Raw genomic sequence first — 20,687 nt, forward strand, 5'->3', positions numbered from 1 at the left:
AGAGAAAAGTATGCTTTTTTGTACTCGTTTTAATTATTCTTTAAATATGTCAAGATAGTAAGATAACAAAATAGATTTGGTATTCTTACGCTAATAATAAGTTGCTGGTTGAAATGTTTTTTCACACTACAGCGCACGAAATATACGGAATGTTTTTTTTGTTGGTTTGTTTTCGTATAAATTAAAAAGTTCTATCAAAATGGAAAGAAGATGCAATATAAGCAAAGATCCAAAGATATTAATTATAAATGATTGGCTACGTTATGATACTAGAAATATTAACAGAAAACTATTTGCATTTTATCAATAACTCTATCATATTGAAAAACAAAACAGAGACGAGTCCACTTTGGACCTAAAATCCGATCATTTTTACCTACAGATTAAGCTACAAGGCTACAACTACCCCCATCTGAGATTCTGAGGTCCATTTTTGGACATCTTGACACAATCAATCTTATTATGTATATATAACAGAATACTCGAAAATAAATATACAAACCCAGCATTAATGACTTCTTTATAATTTTATTTTGTAAAGAAATCTGGTAAATAATTTGTTACATCAACGTCTTAATGAAGACAGCAAGATTATACATAAATTGATAATGACAACAATATTGGAACAGCTAATATGGATGGTATGTATATAATGAAAAAAATAAAATAAATCAAAATGTGCTAATATTGATAGGTAATAATAGTATATAACTCAATATGAAATTACCATGGCCCATAATAAGGAGTTTGTATCCATGAGCCATGGGGATACATTTTTATAAAAAAAAATAACAAACTTGGATTTTTGGGGACACGCTTTCGTTTACCACTGTAATTGCAAATTGGACAGCAAACGCTTCTCATTGAATGAAAGGAACGTTTCTCGAACACGTTTCTTCCTTTTAATTTACAATATACTACAAAAAATATTGTATCAGATTTAACTAATTCGATTGATCATCCCCGAAATTTCTCTCACTCGATTTTGTATACACACATACGCTTGCTAATTGCTATGCTAATGAAGGTTAAACAATAATAAAAAGTTATGGGTTAATGATAAATTATAGTAGTAGACTTGTCTCTGTATAACAAATTAGGTTATAAACAATAATAGAAAGTTATAAGATGCCTAAATTTGATGTAAGAAACCCCAACTTATGATCTACCATATGACTTATGAGATTCAGCTGGAATTTGCTAGACTTTTTTTGTTAAAATGTTACTCCATTTATAATTTGCATTGTTCGTGTGAACAAAACATGACAAAATAATCTGACTAGTTAATTTAATATCAAGGTCCCATGTAAGTAGTTGAGCTAATAGTAGTATCTCGGAACCACCCACCATTAAATTCGAATATTATTCCATCTTTTTATTTTTTATTTTTAATCTTATTTCTCTTTCTTGCACTTAATAGCAACTCTATATATCTCTCCATTCCTACTTGCCCTAATTTCACCAAAATCCTCCTAATTCACCTGTTTTAGAATTTCCATTCTCGTTTTCTCTCTCTCTTTCTCTTTCTCCAAATTTGTGTATCGTTTAATCATTAACATTGTCCTTCAATCTTTGGTTCCAGTTTAAAAATATTTCGACCCAAAGGTATACTGATCATGGAGAGAACAAATAGTATAGAAATGGATCGAGAGAGATTAACGGCGGAGATGGCGTTTCGAGATTCATCATCGGCCGTTATAAGAATCCGTAGACGTTTGCCGGATTTGTTAACGTCCGTTAAGCTCAAATACGTGAAGCTTGGACTTCACAACTCTTGCAACCTCACCACCATTCTCTTCTTTCTTATCATTCTTCCCTTAGCCGGAACCGTGCTGGTTCAGCTAACCGGTTTAACGTTGGATACGCTCTCCGAGCTTTGGTCTAACCAGGCGGTTCAACTCGACGGGGCGACGAGACTCGCCTGCTTGGTTTTCCTCTGTTTCGTTTTGACCCTCTACGTGGCTAACCGGTCTAAACCGATTTATCTAGTTGACTTCTCCTGCTACAAACCGGAAGAGGAGCGGAAAATATCTGTGGATTCGTTCTTGACGATGACGGAGGAAAATGGATCGTTCACAGAAGACACGGTTGAGTTCCAGCAAAGAATCTCGAGCCGGGCCGGTTTAGGAGACGAGACTTATCTGCCACGTGGCATTACCTCAAAACCGCCGAAGCTGAATATGTCTGAGGCACGTGCCGAAGCTGAAGCCGTTATGTTCGGAGTCTTAGATTCCCTCTTCGAGAAAACCGGAATTAAACCGGCTGAAGTCGGAATCTTGATTGTAAACTGCAGCTTATTCAATCCGACACCGTCTCTATCGGCCATGATCGTGAACCATTACAAGATGAGAGAAGACATCAAAAGCTACAACCTTGGAGGGATGGGTTGCTCAGCCGGATTAATCTCAATCGATCTTGCCAACAATCTACTCAAAGCAAACCCTAATTCCTACGCTGTCGTGGTGAGCACGGAAAACATAACCCTAAATTGGTACTTTGGAAATGACCGGTCAATGCTTCTCTGCAATTGCATCTTCCGGATGGGCGGAGCCGCGATTCTACTCTCTAACCGCCGACAAGACCGGAAGAAGTCAAAGTACTCGCTGGTCAACGTCGTTCGAACACATAAAGGATCAGACGACAAGAACTACAATTGCGTGTACCAGAAGGAAGACGAGAGAGGAACAATCGGTGTCTCTTTAGCTCGAGAGCTCATGTCTGTCGCCGGAGACGCTCTAAAGACAAACATCACAACTTTAGGACCGATGGTTCTTCCGTTGTCGGAACAGTTGATGTTCTTGATTTCTTTGGTCAAAAGGAAGATGTTCAAACTGAAAGTGAAGCCGTATATTCCTGATTTCAAGCTAGCTTTCGAGCATTTCTGTATTCACGCAGGCGGTAGAGCGGTTCTTGATGAAGTGCAGAAGAATCTTGATCTCAAAGATTGGCACATGGAACCTTCTAGAATGACTTTGCACCGGTTTGGTAACACTTCGAGTAGCTCACTTTGGTATGAGATGGCTTATACCGAAGCTAAGGGCAGGGTTAAAGCCGGTGATCGACTTTGGCAGATTGCGTTTGGGTCGGGTTTTAAGTGTAATAGTGCGGTTTGGAAAGCGTTAAGAGCGGTCTCGACGGAGGAGATGACTGGTAACGCGTGGGCTGGTTCGATTGATGATTATCCGGTTAAAGTTGTACAATAAACGGTTGAACCGGATAATATTATATATGTAATTGTGTTCTTCTTGATTGTTTTTTTGATTTTTTTTTCTTTAAATGTAAGTTGTCGACTGAAAATATATAATTTAATTAATTTATGGATGTGTGTTTGGTATACGTTAGTTGGTTTTTTGATACTTTTGGTAAACCAGAAATTTGAAAACTTATCTCTAGTCAAAAGAAATCTAATCCACACTATCTATGTGTTCACACACACCCATAATCATTCATGACAACAATTTGGAAAAATTATTGACCACTAGTTTAATTATTTCAAATTTTATTTTTCATTTTCTTAAGGTTTAATCATTCTATTTCTATATAATGTTATTTCGACCACATGTATATAAATATTTTTCCAGCTTTGTAAAAGTAACGAAGAGAGTCAATAAGAGAATCCAAGAATTATATTATATAACAAACAGTTCCATTACAAAAGTTATCTTAGTTCTTCAAAGTCTTGATCCATGATAAATAAGTTAATAACAATGTACGGTCGTCTTGAACCGTTAGTTCGGTCAACAACTCGTCTAGGTCGAGGTGGTTGTACCATCATCTGCATTACTGGTTTGCTGCCAACATATAACAACAACTAGAAAAGCAAAAAAGCAAAAAAACATAAATTTTATAAAAAGCCATGTCAGTTTAATCAGTGTCTTTACTAGTCTTCAATGCACTAGACCTTTCAACAGATTAAATGAAACACGTTTTCCACTTTTTCCAGGAGGCTGATTACTTCACCTTGCCACGGTTGAAAGTACTTTTGTTGTACAGTGCTTCGTATATCAATTTAAGGCCCAATGGGCCGTGTAAGAGAAGATCATTACCTCTTCGCGTGGTGAGATCATCTATGACGCACCACCCTTTCAAGTCTTACCATACACTTTAATCCCCGTAAGTTTAGGTCCATCAACGTTGAAAGCCTATATAAATTATGGGCCATAAATCCAGAACTTGCAATCCCCGCCGTTCTGATGCCGCAGAATCTAACTACATGCCGTTTGTAGAGTTTCACCTTGAGAAACATTTGTGTTTTATTTGCTCCAACATACATTTACTAGTAAACTTGTTAATTAGGCTTTCTGTTTTACAGGTTAATTTGACATTTTATATATATAATTTCACATTTCAGAAAGAAAAAAAACTATATATATTTTAGGGAATCTAAGCATGTTTGTGATATCAGACGTGAAAGTGATAAAAAATTGTGTGTAAACGTCAAAAGACAAGACTAGTGACTAGTGAGTGATGTTGGGGAATCATGTCACATGGGATGTCCTCTTCTCGTGTTTCAAGTAGCAAAGTTGCAGCTTTTTTTGCCTTTTTAGCTCATTCTCAAAAGGTTTAAAGTCTCACTTTTGTATCAAAATCACCAAAAACGTAAATTCTGGAGCCAAAGTGGAAGATTCAAATCTTTTTTATCCAATTTTTAAGCCCGCAAAAGGCCAAAAAATAAGATCTACAAGCCATTCATTTATAAGAAACAGAAATATTTGTAGTTGTCACTGTTTTGTTTCTCTTTAAACGTTTTGGTGATTGCAATATGCTTTTAGAATGCAAATAAACATTTTTAAAAAAATCCACTAATAATAAATTTAAAATCATTTAACATTTCAGAAATCTTCAAAGTTACAGATCAATCGGCTAAATAAACTTTTCTTCCAAGGACACCTCAACCTCAACCTCAAGTCTTCAACGACACAATTATAAATGTTTTGTTTCTTCTTTCTGAATATAAAATAATTAAAGAAAGTGACGAAAGATCGTGACCGTTGACTTGGCATCACGAACAATCATCTAAGCCAATTCCTAAAGTCACTAGTAGACGCTGGAGGGATCTCACTAGTTGACTCGGTGCAACATGAAGAGTAATTCGATTGTTGGTCTAACAGTCCACCAAAATGTGAACCAGCCACACTCTTAAAGCTTGGGCTCCTCAAGCTAATATTGTCCTCATACTCCGGTGGTGGTGGGATCGGATACGAGAGCCGTTTCTTGACCGAACCCGCACGGTCCCTCTCGGGAGTCGAGGGTCGTTGCTTCGGTGCGCTCTGAGACCGGATCCTGGCCTTAGCTGACTCCGTACTTGCCATGTAATTAGGCAACAATGATGCATTATTAACCACTGTGGTACTAATGCTACATCCACTCCTAGCTGTGAAACTATAATTAGACCTCAAGCTTGGTGTGTTTGATGTATAACTATAAGCTGCTCGGTCCCGGTCTTCCCTCGGGTCTCTCTGGCACCGCGGACTAGCTGACCGAATATGTATTGGTCTAGACTTAGCCGGGGATGGAGTGGCTGGAAAATTATTGCGGGATTGGTAATGGTGGCTAGTTCTTGATGGGGAACTAGGTCTTTGGCTACGACTCGGGCTTCCCGTTCTTGCTCTTGAGTAAGGCTGAGAAGTGTCGATCTCAACGGTTTTAACTGAAATCCTTTGGTCAACCGAAGCTCTACTACTAGGTCGTTTATCCCACGGTCTAGTAGCCATCCACCGGTCCAGCCATTTTGGTCTTTCCTCCTCGAGTTCTGCCTCGTGGTCTCCTCCCGCGGATTGGTTACCAACCGCTCTCCACATCTTCCATTGTAACGAAACGGTCTTATCAACAAGCTCAATTTATATATACTATAAGCTCTTTACTTATGCCGGTTTAGTAATATTACCTGTTGAGAGAAAGCCTGAGACAAATTAGTCTTCTCCTGTCTCAATGCTGTGTCCCGTCTCCGTTGTAGCATCGCTTTCACTTCGTCTATCGTGTGTGGTCTGTCATCCCAATCTTCCGCAACGCTGCTTCCTTCTCTTGACTGCATCAAAGACATAATCAAATCAAAATCCAAAAGACATTAGTCACCAGATGCAAAACGTAAACAAACAATCTAAGACACACATTTTTTACAGAACGAACGTGAATGCCTAAATCAGACAGGAATGGTTAAAACTGCTTAACCATATTGGTAACTACATATAAAGCAAAACATGTCTATAAGACTATAACTATAAAACCTCAATTAATTATGCTATAGTCTAGGCAAGGCTTAGGAGGCTGTAGTAATTACTAACCATGGATTGTCGATCTGAAATATCTTGAATATAACGAGATTCAAAACCAGTGTGGGAGTCGCTGAAGGCGGATTTGCGACTACCGTCATGAGACAAGCGTTTGCGTTGGTCAAGCACACGAGACTGGACTCGAACCAGAGCTTGCATACACCTTAAAGTCATTTTGGCTTGCTTTCTCACATTATGACCCCTTACCAATGCTTGTAGCTTCACTAACCCTTTTAATGCTCGTAATGCTCTTCTTGCCTAATCCATACACCACCATATTAGAAAGAACAAAACAGCTTGGAGAAAAAAAAACTAATAAAAAACAAATAAAAAATCTCAATCTTTCACTGTTAGATCTTGTTATAGGATATACAATGTCTATCTTATTAAATCTTATATAACACATCACTGTCACTATAAAGTGGTCTATAACTCAATATTGTTAATATAATTTGCTCACCAAATATCCTCTGAAAGAAGTTTGGATAACAACAGCAGCGTAATTTTCTCTTGCGTAATAAGCTCGCCTCGGTGCGACCACCTTAGATGCTGACGTGGCGACGGAGGAGACGGCAGACGGGGGTTTCTCGGCGTTCGATGGCGTCGTCGTGGTTGCGTTACTCGGTGCTGTCTCCGGGGAGGTTTGCGAGTTTACGTTAACTGATTCTTGCGGTGGTGGCGGCGGAGAGATACCGGAAGGCTTCAACGGAGATTCCTGAGTCGCCGGTTTTCTAAATAACCACCGTCTCTTCTCTCTCTTCTGTTGAAAAAACAGAGCAAAACAGATAGTTTTGTTATAAAAATAATAATAAAAAGTGTCTCTCAAACTTTATTACGGAAGCACAAGATCTAGAAAGAAAGAAACGAACCTTTTCCTCATCATCTTCGACTTCGTTATTATGTTCTTTCTTGGTCGGAGATCGGAAAGCTCGCTTCACGGCTGTAAGCCAAGAAGAAGAAGAGCCGCTCTTTTTCCCCATGGCTTTTTTTTTTTTACTTTTGGGTGAGGGAAGATGAAAGGATCACTCAGTCACTGCTCTATTATTAACAACAACACACCATTGTCTTTGTGTGTGTTCCGTGAAGTTGAGATTTGCTTTTAGATTTTTGCAAGAAATAAGGAGAGAGAGAGAGAGAGAGAGAGAGAGAGAGAGCAAGTACAGATAATCTTTGGTTGCTTGCTTGTGTAAGAACTTGCTCTGACCACCTCTTTTACTGCAACCACGACACCGATGACTGTGTTATTTTCTTCTTTTTAATAATTCTATCTAGTACTATTATATTATTTTGTTTGCATCGATATTAACATGCATATATTCGTTATGGGTCCGTCCATGTTGATTGATATATATACCGTGCGTGGTAATATGCGTAGCTACGGAGAGAGACAAGAGAGAGATTGCACGTTGTTTTTAAAAATTAGCTCGTTAATCTATAAATTTCTTTTAATGACTTTCATAATGAATTATTTTTGTTATTCGACTAAATGCCAATTAATGGCTTAGAGAGCATGCGTATTTTTTTAAAATTCATACAGAAAAGGGTAAAAAGGCCTAACTTTAAGAAAGCCCAATAATCTCAAACTGTCTGTCTGTAATAATTATAAATGGGCTTTAGGAATATTTTAATGGCCCATTTACTTGGTTGGATAGCTTTATAAGAGTCTCGTCCCGTCTCTTTGTCAAAACCCTAGCCAAAGTTTGTTTCTTCTCTCGAGCCGCGTTGCGAAAGCATTTTCGATCGTTGTCTAAGGTGACTCTCCATTTCCTTCTATCATAGATCTTTCTTAGCGTTTTACTCTCTCTCTGTTATGTCATAATCGTTTGTGTTGTTGTTTTGGTTTTTGAATAGATCTAAAATTTCGATTTTTGGATTCCGATTTGTGAATAATAGCCCACTATTAATACTTTGTTGTTCGTTTCAGTTAAAAAAAAATGTCGACAGTAGGAGAGCTTGCTTGCAGCTACGCTGTTATGATCCTCGAGGACGAGGGTATTGCTATCACGGTATCCTTCTTTCCCTCTTTTGTTCTATATCTGAACTGGTCTCACGGTATTGGTAATGAAGTTTAATGATTAGGACCTCTTTCTGGTGACTTAATAGTCTAAAATCTTATTTTTTTCTTCTCTCTAGATCCGCTATCTGTTGTTGATAGTCTAATTTTCTTAAGTATTTGAAGTTTGATGATTGATTGGTAGAGTTTTATTATCAAGAGTTGAATAAGTAGTGTTTTTGTTTCTGTCTGAATTAGTCTGTTGAATTGGATGAAGTTCTTTGCCCTGGAGTGTTTACATCCTTGATTTTTGTGTTGATAGCCTGACAAAATCGCAACTTTGGTCAAATCTGCTGGTGTTAATGTTGAGTCGTACTGGCCAATGTTGTTCGCCAAGATGGCTGAGAAACGTAACGTGACTGATCTCATCATGAACGTTGGTGCTGGTGGTGGAGGCGGTGCACCAGTTGCAGCTGCTGCTCCAGCTGCTGGTGGTGGTGCTGCAGCTGCCGCTCCTGCCGCTGAGGAGAAGAAGAAGGTAAATGGAATAATTAGATATAGTCACTTATTCTGACTTAACTGAGAGAGTGTTTTGTTGTGGTCATTAATTTATATCTAATATTGGTAAATTTATTCTTGTAGGAGGAACCAGCAGAAGAGAGTGACGAAGATTTGGGTTTCGGCTTGTTCGATTAAGCACATTTACTTGTTTTCTCCTACTTCGTAGTTTGTTGCCTTTATCGATTTAAGACTATATTTTGTCGTTTAAGGTCTATTGATCTTCGTAGTTACTCTTTTGGTTTTGTTTAAAAGGTCTATTGATCTTCGTTTTTCGAATCATATGTTGGATAACTCAAGTTACCATTACTCAGGATTTTGTTTACTTTTCTACTTTGAAACCGTTCGAGATATATAGGTAGTCTAGACTCTAGACTAATAAGCGTCAAACAATGAAAGAATATATCACATAATATAGAAAGCGACCGGGTCTAATAAAATGTAATACAAAGTCACTTAAGTTTGGTTATAGAACAATCACTATGTGATAGGGTTTTTAGGTGCTATGTTTGCCGAGTGGTTTAGAACCCTCTCTTTGACAAGGCTTGCGGGTTGAGAAACATTTTTGAACATTTATGTTGTTGTTTGGCTGTTACGTATCTGCGTTTCTTTGCTTTCTTCTGCAGTTGTACATTTGTACGTCTATTGGCATAAGTTCCAAATGGTGAAAACGATATGGGATAATTAATTTAATTACATTGAAAGGTAAAGTTAGACAATAGGAGGAGAACCAAAGTAAAAGTTTAGAATTATACAACTATTATTTTCGTAATTCCATTTGTTTTCTTAGCACTCATAAATTCATAATAATCCTAATCAATATTTTATTCATAATTTTTTGTGTAAATAATTCAGGCAATATGTAAGTAAAGTACAACGTTAAAATTAAAAAGCATGTGCTAATTCTGGTAAGATCTTTGTTAACAAAAATCAAATTTAAGAAGAAAAGTGATATTGTGTTGAGTAGTTTAGTTAGGAATTAAGATTGTGATGAAGTAGTAGATCCGATCTTCAAATATAAAAGATATACAAACTGAAACATTGGTATTAACGAAAAAAAAGGAGTTGGGTTGGGGTGGGTCCAAAACCAAATGCGAGTGTAGTATAGAAGAGAAGGAGAAGACATCAGCCCTTCTCCTCTCTGCCTCTTGTTTTTGTTTAACTATTTCAAGTTACCAAACTCTCTCATCTCTCTTGTTCTCTCCGCCCTCTCCACTTGAATCCCCTAAATTATAAAAAATTTCTGATCGATCTCATTGGTCTCTCTCCATTCTTCGATAATGGCGACGGCTTTCGCTCCAACCAAGCTCACTGCCACCCTCCCTCTCCATGGATCTCAAGAGAATCGTCTCGTGCTCCCGATCCGATTGGCTCCTCATTCTTCTTTCCTCGGATCCACCCGTTCCCTCACCGCTCATTCTTCTCGCAGGCTCAACCACGCTCACGCCACACGTCGTTCTCCTCCCGTCGTCGGTGTCCAGGAAGTTGTCAAGGAGAAGAAATCCATCAATAGCCTGGTATTATTAATGCGTCTCTTTAGAATTCTAAAGACTTATACTTTGTTGTTACTAGGTGTAGTAATTTGTATTCTACTGATCCTAGCTAGTATTTCTCGAACTCTGTGGCAGAATTGTTCATTCTAGGACTTAAAGTTGGAAGCTTTTTATATTTCTACGTGCCTTGAAATTTGTTGAATTGATTAAGGAATTGATGTAAATTTATGATTTTTGTTTAAATTTCTATAGTTGATTACCAAAGAGGAAGGATTGGTCTTGTATGAAGACATGATACTCGGTAGATCATTCGAAGACATGTGTGCTCAAATGTATTACAGAGGAAAGATGTTTGGTTTTGTTCACTTGTACAATGGCCAAGAAGCTGTATCCACTGGCTTCATCAAGCTCTTGACCAAGTCTGATTCCGTCGTCAGCACTTACCGTGACCATGTTCACGCTCTCAGCAAAGGTGTCTCTGCTCGTGCTGTGATGAGTGAGCTCTTTGGGAAGGTCACCGGTTGCTGCAGAGGTCAAGGTGGATCCATGCACATGTTCTCTAAAGAACACAACATGCTTGGTGGATTTGCTTTTATTGGTGAAGGGATTCCCGTGGCCACTGGTGCTGCGTTTAGCTCCAAGTACAGAAGGGATGTCTTGAAACAGGACTGTGAAGACGTCACTGTTGCGTTTTTCGGTGACGGGACTTGTAATAACGGACAGTTCTACGAGTGTCTGAACATGGCTGCTCTCTGGAAATTGCCTATTATCTTTGTTGTGGAGAATAACTTGTGGGCGATTGGGATGTCTCACTTGAGAGCCACTTCTGACCCCGAGATATGGAAGAAAGGTCCTGCTTTTGGGATGCCTGGTGTTCATGTTGACGGTATGGATGTTTTGAAGGTGAGGGAAGTTGCTAAAGAGGCAGTCGCTAGAGCTAGAAGAGGAGAAGGTCCAACCTTGGTAGAATGTGAGACTTACAGATTCAGAGGACACTCTTTGGCTGATCCCGATGAGCTCCGTGATGCTGGTAAAAATCTCTCTTCTTTACTGCTTCTTGATTCTTTGTTTATCTTAGAATTGAACCAACATTAAAGTTTAAAGCATTTTTGGATGGGTTACATTTGAATTTGGTTACAATCTTATTTTTTTGGCAGCCGAGAAAGCCAAATACGCGGCTAGAGACCCGATAGCAGCACTGAAGAAGTATTTGATAGAGAACAACCTTGCGAAGGAAGCGGAGCTAAAGTCGATAGAGAAGAAGATAGACGAGTTAGTGGAAGAAGCAGTTGAGTTTGCAGATGCGAGTCCACAGCCCGGTCGCAGTCAGTTGCTAGAGAATGTGTTTGCTGATCCAAAAGGGTTTGGAATCGGACCTGATGGACGGTACAGATGCGAGGACCCCAAGTTTACTGAAGGCACAGCTCAAGTCTGAGAAGACATGTTTAACCACAAGCTGTCTACTACTCCTGTCTTTGGCTTCTGTTTAATGTTTCTATATATCTCATTAAGTTAAATTTCACAGAGAATCAGTTTGAATCATTTGAACTTTTTTTGGTATGTTTTGTTGGGTGTTACTAAATTATCACAAGGGTTCTTAATATTGTTTTTTCATTGGTTCAGCAAGAGTTTGCATAAACGCAGATCAACAGGAACACAGAACAAAACACAAACACTCTCAAAAGAAGATGGGCTCTTCAACATGAGACGACATAACAGCCAAAATATACACAATCTCGTATAAGAAGCAAGGCAACCCATTCCAATCCTTCCACTGCACTTTTAATCACGGAACTCTTTTCCTCTATGCTTCTTCTCTGCACAACTTGCAAACATTCCTCAAATACATGTACGAGACCATCAGCTACCGAAGAGATGTCAATCATCTTCATTATTTTGTTGATACTTGATTCTACGAGCAAGTAATACTTGGTTGGTTGTACAATTTGAATGGGAAGCTGATCTATCATTGATCTACAATTACATTCAACTTTCACTGCCTCTTGTCTCTGGTAACGCCTTTATATTTTTCAAATGTCATGCGTCTGATAACTTACTCTGTTTCCTCCGACCAAGGAAGCAGCACACTTGTGTGATTATTACATAAGAAGAAAACCAAACACAAAAACTCTAAGCAAGAAAGATGGGCTCTTGAAAAGGAGACATAAACCGCCAAGTAGACGACACACACAGTCTCGTATACGATCAACCCATACCAAACTAAAATTTTTAATCATAAAAACTCTTTCCCTCCATTGCTTCTTCTCTGCAGCCCAATCCCCAACGTAATGATTTTGTATGTTACCGTTTGTGATAAAGATTAATATATTCTTCCTGTATATATTAAAAAAATATAAAACAAACCACGAGAGAGAGAGAATATATACTGTATTTATCTGATTTATTAATTAGAATTTTCCTAATTAATTCTGACCGTTGTGATTATAAATTTCCTTTTTTTTTCTTTTCTTAATTAGTGTGCTTTGTAAATTTTCCTTATTAACTCTCTCTCTCTCTGTTAACTCTTGTTCTTCTTCATTCTTCCTTGCTTGAGAGAGAATGAAATTAAAAAACTCTCGGTTTCAATCAAAACCCTAAACCAAAATAAACCCTGTGAATTCCGACGTATGTTTATGATCGGATCCGATCTCTCTGCAATGATCTCCATCCATCCGAAGAGAAAGGTTCTTCATAGCTTACGGCAGTCTTGAGAATTTCATCAATTGGATCGTTGGTTGGAGTGAAGAAGAAGATACGATGATATAAAACGATCGCCGACTTATATCAAAACGATCGAATGGCGTTGTGGAAACTCGCTACACAGGAAACTCATCCCTCTGCAGTGCAGAGTCACGTCTTTTGCTCTGTTCTTCTTGTACGGTCTTCAAAACAAACCTTAACCTTGGCGGATTTAGTTTAGGTTGTGCTGGTTTGATTTTGGTTACTTAAATCTTAGTTGTTTCTATGTGCAATTTCAAGTTATGGCTTCCATCATCTAACATCATTGATTTTGTTTTTGTGTATGTGTGTTTAGGGTTTGCTGGAACCAACAGAGCAATACGTCTCTCAACACCAAAAGGCTAGATGATGATGACACCGAGAACCCTTACTCGTAAGTCTACCTCTCTAATCTTCTTTTCCTTTACTAATGGTGAATTGATGATTTCCCTAGTGGCTATATATATATAATGGTAGTCTCAGGCTCTGTAATTTTGGAATATGAGGTTCAATGTGTTTTGCTGATGACGAGTCAGAAAACTGTCCTAGCATGAGTAGGAACCACAGTTTTTATTTTCTCTGTTTTAATAACCGATGGGAATGGTCTAAGTATTGTCGTGTATGTAACATAAACCGGATTTTAACGGGTTAGAAGAAAGACCCGAATCGACCCGATTTCTCGTCGTAATTTCGATTTCTATTTTTGTTTTGTTTTTTTTTTTTTTATTGCTCCAAGTCAAATTATAAAATTTATTTTGACTCTCTCTGGTTTCGATAATGGCGGCCTCCTCCTCCTGCTTCGCAATTCCCTTATCTTCTTCTTCATCTTCTCGAACGTCTCACAATGCCATTCCCAAATACAAAACCCTAATATCTTCTTCTTACTCTTACTCTTACTTAGAATCCCTGAAACCTCAGTTCCCTCGTCCCTTTATAGCCCAACAACCACTGCAACCTAATTATAAGGTCTCTTCTTCAGAATTATCAGTTGTAGATGAAGTTGAAGAAGAAACGAAAACTGAAGAAGGAGAAACTGATGGAGACGAAGCAGCAGCAGCAGCGGCAGCAACAGTAAAGAAACCGAGACCTTGCGAGCTCTACGTGTGTAATATCCCAAAAAGCTATGACATTGCTCACCTTCTTGAGATGTTTCAGCCTTTTGGAACTGTGATCTCTGTAGAGGTAATTTTGTTTTTAAAAAGTCTTCTTATCCAGATTTTTATTGATCCTACTATAATGCCTTGAAGGAAATTTCAATCTTTTACTCTTTGAACAGAAGATTATCCACAGTGTAATCTGAAAGTAAGTAGCTTTGAGAGTTCCCTCAAGTCGAATCAAACTCTTTGTCCTCACCAGTTTATGTTTTGAGTGTATGGCTGTGATTAGTTCATGATTCTTCTTATCACCAATTTCAAACTTTTAACTCTTTTTGAACTTGATTCAATAGAGGATCATCAATATATCCACAGTGTGTAGTCTGAAAGTCCTTCCCATCAAACTTATAATCATCCTCTTACTTGTTTTCAACTCTTTTGAGTATATGGATGATTATAATGAGAGGTTTGTGTGTATTACTTGATATGATCTGGCAGGTATCGCGAAATCCTCAGACGGGAGAGAGCCGTGGAAGCGGATACGTTACAATGGGTTCTATAAACTCTGCCAAAATCGCCATTGCTTCTCTTGATGCAAAAGTAAGATCTTTAGAAACCGGAAAAGAATAAAAATCTCTTTCTTCTTCTTCTTCTTCTTCTTCATTGAGCTTTTTAAAAGTTGAGTGCTTTTGGTTTCTTGCAATGAAGGAAGTAGGCGGTAGGGAAATGCGGGTTAGGTATTCTGTTGACATGAATCCAGGAGCCAAAAGAAACCCTGAAGTCTTGAATTCAACCCCAAAGAAGATTCTCACGTACGAAAGCCAATACAAAGTCTATGTCGGAAATCTCCCTTGGTTCACACAGCCTGATGGTTTGAGACAACACTTTAGCAAGTTTGGGACAATCGTAAGCACGAGAGTGTTACATGACCGTAAGACTGGTAAAAACCGAGTCTTTGCCTTTCTTTCTTTCACAAACAGTGAAGAACGTGATGCGGCTCTATCATTGAATGAAACAGTTAAGTTCGTTATCCATTAAAGGATCTTGAAACTAAAAAAACCTCTGGTTCTCTGGTTTCCTTCCTTTTTAACACAATCTCTCTTTGCAGGAATATGAAGGTCGCAGGATCATTGTCAGACAAGGTGTAGAAAAGAGCGATGCGTGAAACAACTGTTCTGTTTTTGCTGTAATGTCTTCTGATATCTTCGACGAGGTCTCAAGAATACAGTAACCTTTACATATTATATCCATCTCGATTTTGTTTATCACCCATCTATATATAATATTATCCTCTGTATGATTCTCTTTACTCACTACTCTACAATTGAAAGGTAACTCTCAAGTGTTTTATTAGTCTCTCAGATGTAATGCATCGCAAGTTTAACCACATTACCTGCTTCCTCGAATTTCCAAATAAGAGTTTGGAACAACGACATCAGTCGAACATCTTACCAAACACTGGTGTGCAATCCTAGTATCTTCATGTTGTAGGTGTAAAAAGGTTGTATGTTATTGTATATCTACAAGAGTGATTACATGAGCATATATATACAGAACTCGAGAGAGACCCTAGGTTAAGTAAGTATAGGAAGTAATGATAGAAGGAAAGAATATATTGCAGTAGTAATGACTGAAGATGTCGTATCCTTGATAGTGGATTGAAGATGTCGTATCCTTAACAGTAGGATCTCTTGTTAAGACTTACCTCCGAAAACCCGATTCGGAGCCCCAAATGAGGATTTAGGAGGATCCTTGACTTGCTTTGACAAAAGGCAAGAAGAACCAGAGATTTTTTTTAAAGGACACAAAAATAAATGGGTTTTAGATTTGTTGAGGCCCATGACTAAAGATGTACTAAACTCTTGGCCCAAATCGCAAACCGAAGCTAAACCTACTTGTTGACCAGCCAACCCCCCCCCCCCCCCCCCTGAAGAGTGGGATTAAACCGGAATCATGTCGTGAACCATTGATAAAGTAGAAAGTATCTTTTGTCGAAAAGTAAAAAAAAGTATCTTAAAACAATACAGGGCAGGAGCAGTAGCCAAGGAGTACACTATCTTTCTTCTTTTATTCAAATGATTCGTTTTGCCACTTTCACTACATACTAGAATTGTTTTCGTTCTGCATTACCTATGTTTCTCTTTTTTTTTTCACTGGCATCTTTCTATTTCAATATTCAAAACCATCACCCTGCTTCTTTTTTTTCTTCTTAATCATTAGTTCCGGACAGTTCGATCCTCCAATACAATTGGGATAATATAATTAGTAATAATATTATCACTATTAACTTTAAATATATATATATACATAGTTTTTCATCAACAAAAACAAGATAATGCAAACCAGAGATGATAGTGCAAACCAGATTCACCACTGAAATTTAAAATAATAATAAAAAAAGCTTAAAATGAACCCAATTAAGATGCGAAATTGCGAACAATTAAGATGGAGGATTGTTTAATGAAAGTTATTAACACTCACCTAATTATGATTTTATGGTTTATCTCGTTGAAAAGTGTATTCTGCATTCATGTCGAATATGACCTCAGATTCAGAAAATGGTCATCGTGCATATATTATATATTAGTGGCTTTCTATGTTAATTACTAAATCGTGGTTGATTAAGAAGAAGATGAATCTATATATTTTTGAAAATGTATGTACGTACAAACACGTATAAAGATGTATCATACGGGATTGTGTGATGTTGTTCCATATGTGTCGTGTTTGTCCTTTATTAAACATGGATTATGATTTTTTGCATATAATTTATGATTTGTTTCGAGCAAAACACAATCTACTTTTTTTTTTTGTGTGTTTTTCTAAGTTTAGTATATCGACAAAGAGTTTTAATTCTTTAACAAGAAAAAGAAAGACAAATATTTTTGGTAATTAGGTAATATACAATTGGATCTAATTAATTATTTAAACAGATATAAGTCAGATCAAAAATATAACATAATAATATTAAATTACATTTCCTTGGCGCTGATAAGAGAGGTCATAAATAAATTTCCCAACTATGCCTAGATGTTGTACATTCGAACTTAGTGAGGTACATGTCGACCCACTATAAATTCTTAACTTTTTTTTTAATCAAACGTTATTCCTGTCTCGTTACTTTCGATTGCTTTTCTGCTCCCTCCAAATATTTTTACTTTTTTAGTGGGTATTATGCTGATATAATTCATTTATTTTTATTTATTACGATATAAATTATTTGCTTTGAGTTCCACTTCCACGACCACTCATGCACTCGAACTCAGATAGCATTATGAACTCCTTTCGTCTTGTCCTCTTTTTTTTTTTCCTGTCAGAAAAGATTTGTCATGCTCAATCTCAATAGATAGATTGCGAACAATCTTATTGGTAAAAATAGAAATGTTTCTTCTTTTAGATTTGATCACCCACGTGTTAAAATAAAATACATAGAGGGGGTCAGCTTGCTAGATGATGAATATATAGATATGGCTTATAGTATATAGCTAGGGGGCCATCTTGATTTACAAAGAAAAAAACGCGGTAACAAAAGTATTTAGTGAATTTACCGTACAAATAAATTGGATTAAAAATGTGCAGATATAAACATCATTCTAGTCCAATCGAATAATCTTCTGATCACTCTATGATTTATAGTCATATCCTCACATTGGTGTTAAAAAATTCGTTTCGAAACAATAAAATTTTGTGTCAGAAAAAAAAACTGTATATGACTTGCCGTGATAGAATTCATAACCTTTTCCTTTAATAACACTTTTATTTCTATTTATGTTAAAAATCTGAAACATAATTAGATAGTATAGTATATTTAGCGAACGTTGCCAATTTTTCCTTCCAGCATGCATGTTAACAAGGCGATTTTTATGTACTTTATTCACTTTCCAAGATATTATTATTACTAATGAAATGGAAAAAGAACTCTTAAATTCTGTAAAAAAAATCATGTTGATTTTAGGAGTTTTCAAGAAATAAACATAGTTCTCGAAGATGTTTTCAGTATAGCATCGAAATAAATAGCACTGACAAATATATTCAGAACTGATTTTGAGATTTGAATTGGCCACTGTATGAGCATCCTATGTTTCTTACAGAAAACTTCACCTTTTGTCATGTACATACAGTAATCTTAAGAAACTCATCAGAAACTAGTCAACCAGCACTGACTCAACCTACGAGTTGCTAGAAAGTTTACCTTTGGGTTCCTCCTCTAAGTCTGATCTACAACATTCCAAGCAACTATATATGTAAAGTTATAATCATGCATGTCCATGAGGAATCTATTTTACTATTAGATAGGTGTTTTGTGATGGCCATAAATTGACCTCGTCGTTGATTATACTAGCATTGACCAACAAGGATCGTTATCGATCAAAGACTGCTATTCTCATCTTCTATTTATATTCTTAGCATAAACCAATTTTTGTTCTAGAAGCCAAGAGGAGTCCCAATATGAAGTGTTAAAAAAAGTTTATTGAAAGTTTGTCGGTGGCGATGCACCGCCGCTGCCTCTAGCTTAGAGTAAAGAGGTGTCCCGAAAATGGTGAGTTTGTCTTCTCTGATCATGTGGCTCATAAATTATGAGGAAAATTATGACCAATTTCTGGTGCTTAAATTAATTTAAGAAAAAAAAAAACGAGAAGTAACTTGAAAGGCTTACATGCAGCGGAGAGAAGCAACTATTAAGTGACGAGGTGGGAAAAAAGCTCAAGGAGAGGTGGTTTTGAGTTTAGTGAGAAAGAAGTCACCTAATGCAAAGTACTTACCACTTGAAACGTTTAGTCTAATCTAAGTAGTAATGTGAAACTTACGGACTTACAACCAACTAGCAAGCTAAGTAAGTGTCACCAAAATTTAAGTGGCTTACCATTTAATACGAAAAATAATGATCAACTGTTTGATATTTTGTAGCATCAACTACGTATCGACTACTTATCTATGTTTAATCTGTAATATATCTATGTTCTTGTACCGGGCTTGTTCACCCCGGATATTAGCTGTTGTTGCGGCACCTTAACTCTTTATTTGTAACCAAGTACTCATGATATAACACCAGAAATTTTATGAAAAAAAAAAATGAAAAAAAATCAACTACGTATCGAAACACGACAGATAATCAAAAATAATTTAAAAACACGAATGGTCGTTGGACAATAAACCAAGTAGAAAACACATCCATAAATAGATAACTAAATAGGACAATTGAAGAAAGTTAAAAGGTCTAATGGACCCGTGACTAATAAGTCCATGATCGATATCCAGATTTGACACATAAATCAATTATAGTTGGTAGATTATTGAACTCTTTATGTTTTCTTGCTTTTTTTTTTTTTTTTTTGAAAAGTTTAACTATAAACTACACAATGGGATATGCAGTTTAATTTATTTTTAATTTTGTAATTAAATGATTTTGTTTGATAAAGGCTGTAGGTTTCAGTGATACGTACTCAATTACAGCGCGAAACCAATCAGCAATCACTTTATATATGTGAGCTATTGGTTAGTTAGATTATTTTTAGTGTTTTATGGTTTTTGATGTGGACTTGGAAATTTTAATATAGCAATTTTATTGTAAACTGTAGTTTAATAGTGTTAATGCCGCTGTGCGTAGTATTATATTTCGTATTCATATGTAAAGTATAGATTTTTTTTTTTTTGGCAAACATGTAAAGTAAAGATATGTGATAGGAACGGCAGTGATTGTAGTTTTAATAATAAAACTAGATAAGACATCTTTACTAAGAATATTCCCATTGGTCACTTTATAAAAAATTAAATAAATAAAATGATAACATTTTACATCTTCAAATTATGGAATGTCTTAAAATTAAATCTAAATTTATTCTTAAGACACCTTTATAAATATGACTGATATAATGATGGTCTTATGGAATTATATAAACGCACGTTCATTATAAAGTGACTTTTTATTTTTTTGGCATCTGAAATTTTATTAGTGAACTAGTTTTGGTACCAAAAGTGAAATACAAACGGACAACATAATGTCCCCAGAGTCTAAGTAGATACAAAGCCGGCGGACAACATTATAAAGTGACTATGTAGATCTTTTATACATCTTCAATTATTTTAATTAAATAATATAATTCCATTATTTATTTGACACTATTGTATGTCAGTTTTTTTACTTCTAATTTTAATCAATTACATATATAATAAGTGGATTAACTTATATATATATGTATATATATATATATATTATCTTAGTTATAGAAATCTATATAAATCTCATTTCGTTTGCTATGACATGTCATAACATACCTTCTCCAGGACCAGGTAATAGCTCTTCCAAACTATCTTGAACCGAATCATATTTCTACTTAAACCATCGTACCCATCAGTAATTTAGATTTTGACACTATATCAAGTTAGTACTTAAACCATTGATATCGTACTTGTAGTGTATAGACATAATTTGTGTATTTTTCAAATATAATTTTTAAAAATGCTATTGGTGCAACCAATTTTTCTTACAAGTGTATTTTTTTTTTTTTTTTTTTTTTTTGCAAAATCCTTTAAATTAACGTGATTGAAATTGATAAAT

The 20,687-nt window shown here is 36.4% G+C and overlaps 5 protein-coding genes across 5 annotated transcripts; 4 read left to right on the plus strand and 1 right to left on the minus strand.

Moving 5' to 3' along the window:
- The first annotated feature begins 1,378 nt into the window (after positions 1-1,378).
- LOC104759411 (3-ketoacyl-CoA synthase 1) lies at positions 1,379-3,334 on the plus strand. Its single transcript, XM_010482345.3, has one exon. The coding sequence runs from the start codon at positions 1,617-1,619 to the stop codon at positions 3,201-3,203; it is 1,587 nt and encodes a 528-aa protein (XP_010480647.1). The 5' UTR covers positions 1,379-1,616; the 3' UTR covers positions 3,204-3,334.
- A 1,452-nt stretch (positions 3,335-4,786) lies between these two features.
- On the minus strand, positions 4,787-7,591 carry LOC104759423 (protein IQ-DOMAIN 18). Its single transcript, XM_010482352.3, has 5 exons — positions 7,142-7,591; positions 6,733-7,032; positions 6,285-6,530; positions 5,888-6,028; positions 4,787-5,801 (listed from the first exon to the last, which is right to left on the minus strand). Exons 1-5 carry the CDS (start codon positions 7,250-7,252, stop codon positions 5,013-5,015), a joined length of 1,587 nt encoding a protein of 528 aa, XP_010480654.1. The 5' UTR covers positions 7,253-7,591; the 3' UTR covers positions 4,787-5,012.
- A 314-nt stretch (positions 7,592-7,905) lies between these two features.
- Positions 7,906-9,156, plus strand: LOC104759430 (large ribosomal subunit protein P1y). Its single transcript, XM_010482360.3, has 4 exons — positions 7,906-8,024; positions 8,197-8,278; positions 8,588-8,803; positions 8,908-9,156. The coding sequence occupies exons 2-4, from the start codon at positions 8,207-8,209 to the stop codon at positions 8,959-8,961; spliced, it is 342 nt and encodes a 113-aa protein (XP_010480662.1). The 5' UTR covers positions 7,906-8,024; positions 8,197-8,206; the 3' UTR covers positions 8,962-9,156.
- A 568-nt stretch (positions 9,157-9,724) lies between these two features.
- LOC109124557 (pyruvate dehydrogenase E1 component subunit alpha-3, chloroplastic-like) lies at positions 9,725-11,938 on the plus strand. Its single transcript, XM_010482366.3, has 3 exons — positions 9,725-10,340; positions 10,569-11,346; positions 11,474-11,938. The coding sequence occupies exons 1-3, from the start codon at positions 10,104-10,106 to the stop codon at positions 11,749-11,751; spliced, it is 1,293 nt and encodes a 430-aa protein (XP_010480668.1). The 5' UTR covers positions 9,725-10,103; the 3' UTR covers positions 11,752-11,938.
- A 1,782-nt stretch (positions 11,939-13,720) lies between these two features.
- LOC104759447 (28 kDa ribonucleoprotein, chloroplastic) lies at positions 13,721-15,515 on the plus strand. The gene is made up of 4 exons (XM_010482374.3): positions 13,721-14,216; positions 14,627-14,728; positions 14,837-15,145; positions 15,237-15,515. Exons 1-4 carry the CDS (start codon positions 13,812-13,814, stop codon positions 15,291-15,293), a joined length of 873 nt encoding a protein of 290 aa, XP_010480676.1. The 5' UTR covers positions 13,721-13,811; the 3' UTR covers positions 15,294-15,515.
- Positions 15,516-20,687: the final 5,172 nt, after the last annotated feature.

This window comes from Camelina sativa, chromosome 3, assembly GCF_030686135.1.
Source record: "Camelina sativa cultivar CO46 ecotype springtype chromosome 3, ASM3068613v1".
NCBI lineage: Eukaryota > Viridiplantae > Streptophyta > Magnoliopsida > Brassicales > Brassicaceae > Camelina > Camelina sativa.

Bases quoted from the DNA above. Each gene is read 5' to 3' on its own strand.
- LOC104759411 (XM_010482345.3), top strand. From the start codon at position 1,617: ATGGAGAGAACAAATAGTATAGAAATGGATCGAGAGAGATTAACGGCG.
- LOC104759423 (XM_010482352.3), bottom strand. From the start codon at position 7,252: ATGGGGAAAAAGAGCGGCTCTTCTTCTTCTTGGCTTACAGCCGTGAAG. The intron at 7,033-7,141 runs GTTCGTTTCTTT...TTTTTTCAACAG, and splicing joins TCGAAGATGATGAGGAAAAG to AAGAGAGAGAAGAGACGGTG. The intron at 5,802-5,887 runs GTAATATTACTA...TTACAATGGAAG, and splicing joins CTCAGGCTTTCTCTCAACAG to ATGTGGAGAGCGGTTGGTAA.
- LOC104759430 (XM_010482360.3), top strand. From the start codon at position 8,207: ATGTCGACAGTAGGAGAGCTTGCTTGCAGCTACGCTGTTATGATCCTC. The intron at 8,279-8,587 runs GTATCCTTCTTT...TTGTGTTGATAG, and splicing joins ACGAGGGTATTGCTATCACG to CCTGACAAAATCGCAACTTT. The intron at 8,804-8,907 runs GTAAATGGAATA...TTATTCTTGTAG, and splicing joins CCGCTGAGGAGAAGAAGAAG to GAGGAACCAGCAGAAGAGAG.
- LOC109124557 (XM_010482366.3), top strand. From the start codon at position 10,104: ATGGCGACGGCTTTCGCTCCAACCAAGCTCACTGCCACCCTCCCTCTC. The intron at 10,341-10,568 runs GTATTATTAATG...AAATTTCTATAG, and splicing joins AGAAATCCATCAATAGCCTG to TTGATTACCAAAGAGGAAGG. The intron at 11,347-11,473 runs GTAAAAATCTCT...TTTTTTTGGCAG, and splicing joins CGATGAGCTCCGTGATGCTG to CCGAGAAAGCCAAATACGCG.
- LOC104759447 (XM_010482374.3), top strand. From the start codon at position 13,812: ATGGCGGCCTCCTCCTCCTGCTTCGCAATTCCCTTATCTTCTTCTTCA. The intron at 14,729-14,836 runs GTAAGATCTTTA...CTTGCAATGAAG, and splicing joins TTGCTTCTCTTGATGCAAAA to GAAGTAGGCGGTAGGGAAAT. The intron at 15,146-15,236 runs GTTAAGTTCGTT...CTCTCTTTGCAG, and splicing joins CTCTATCATTGAATGAAACA to GAATATGAAGGTCGCAGGAT.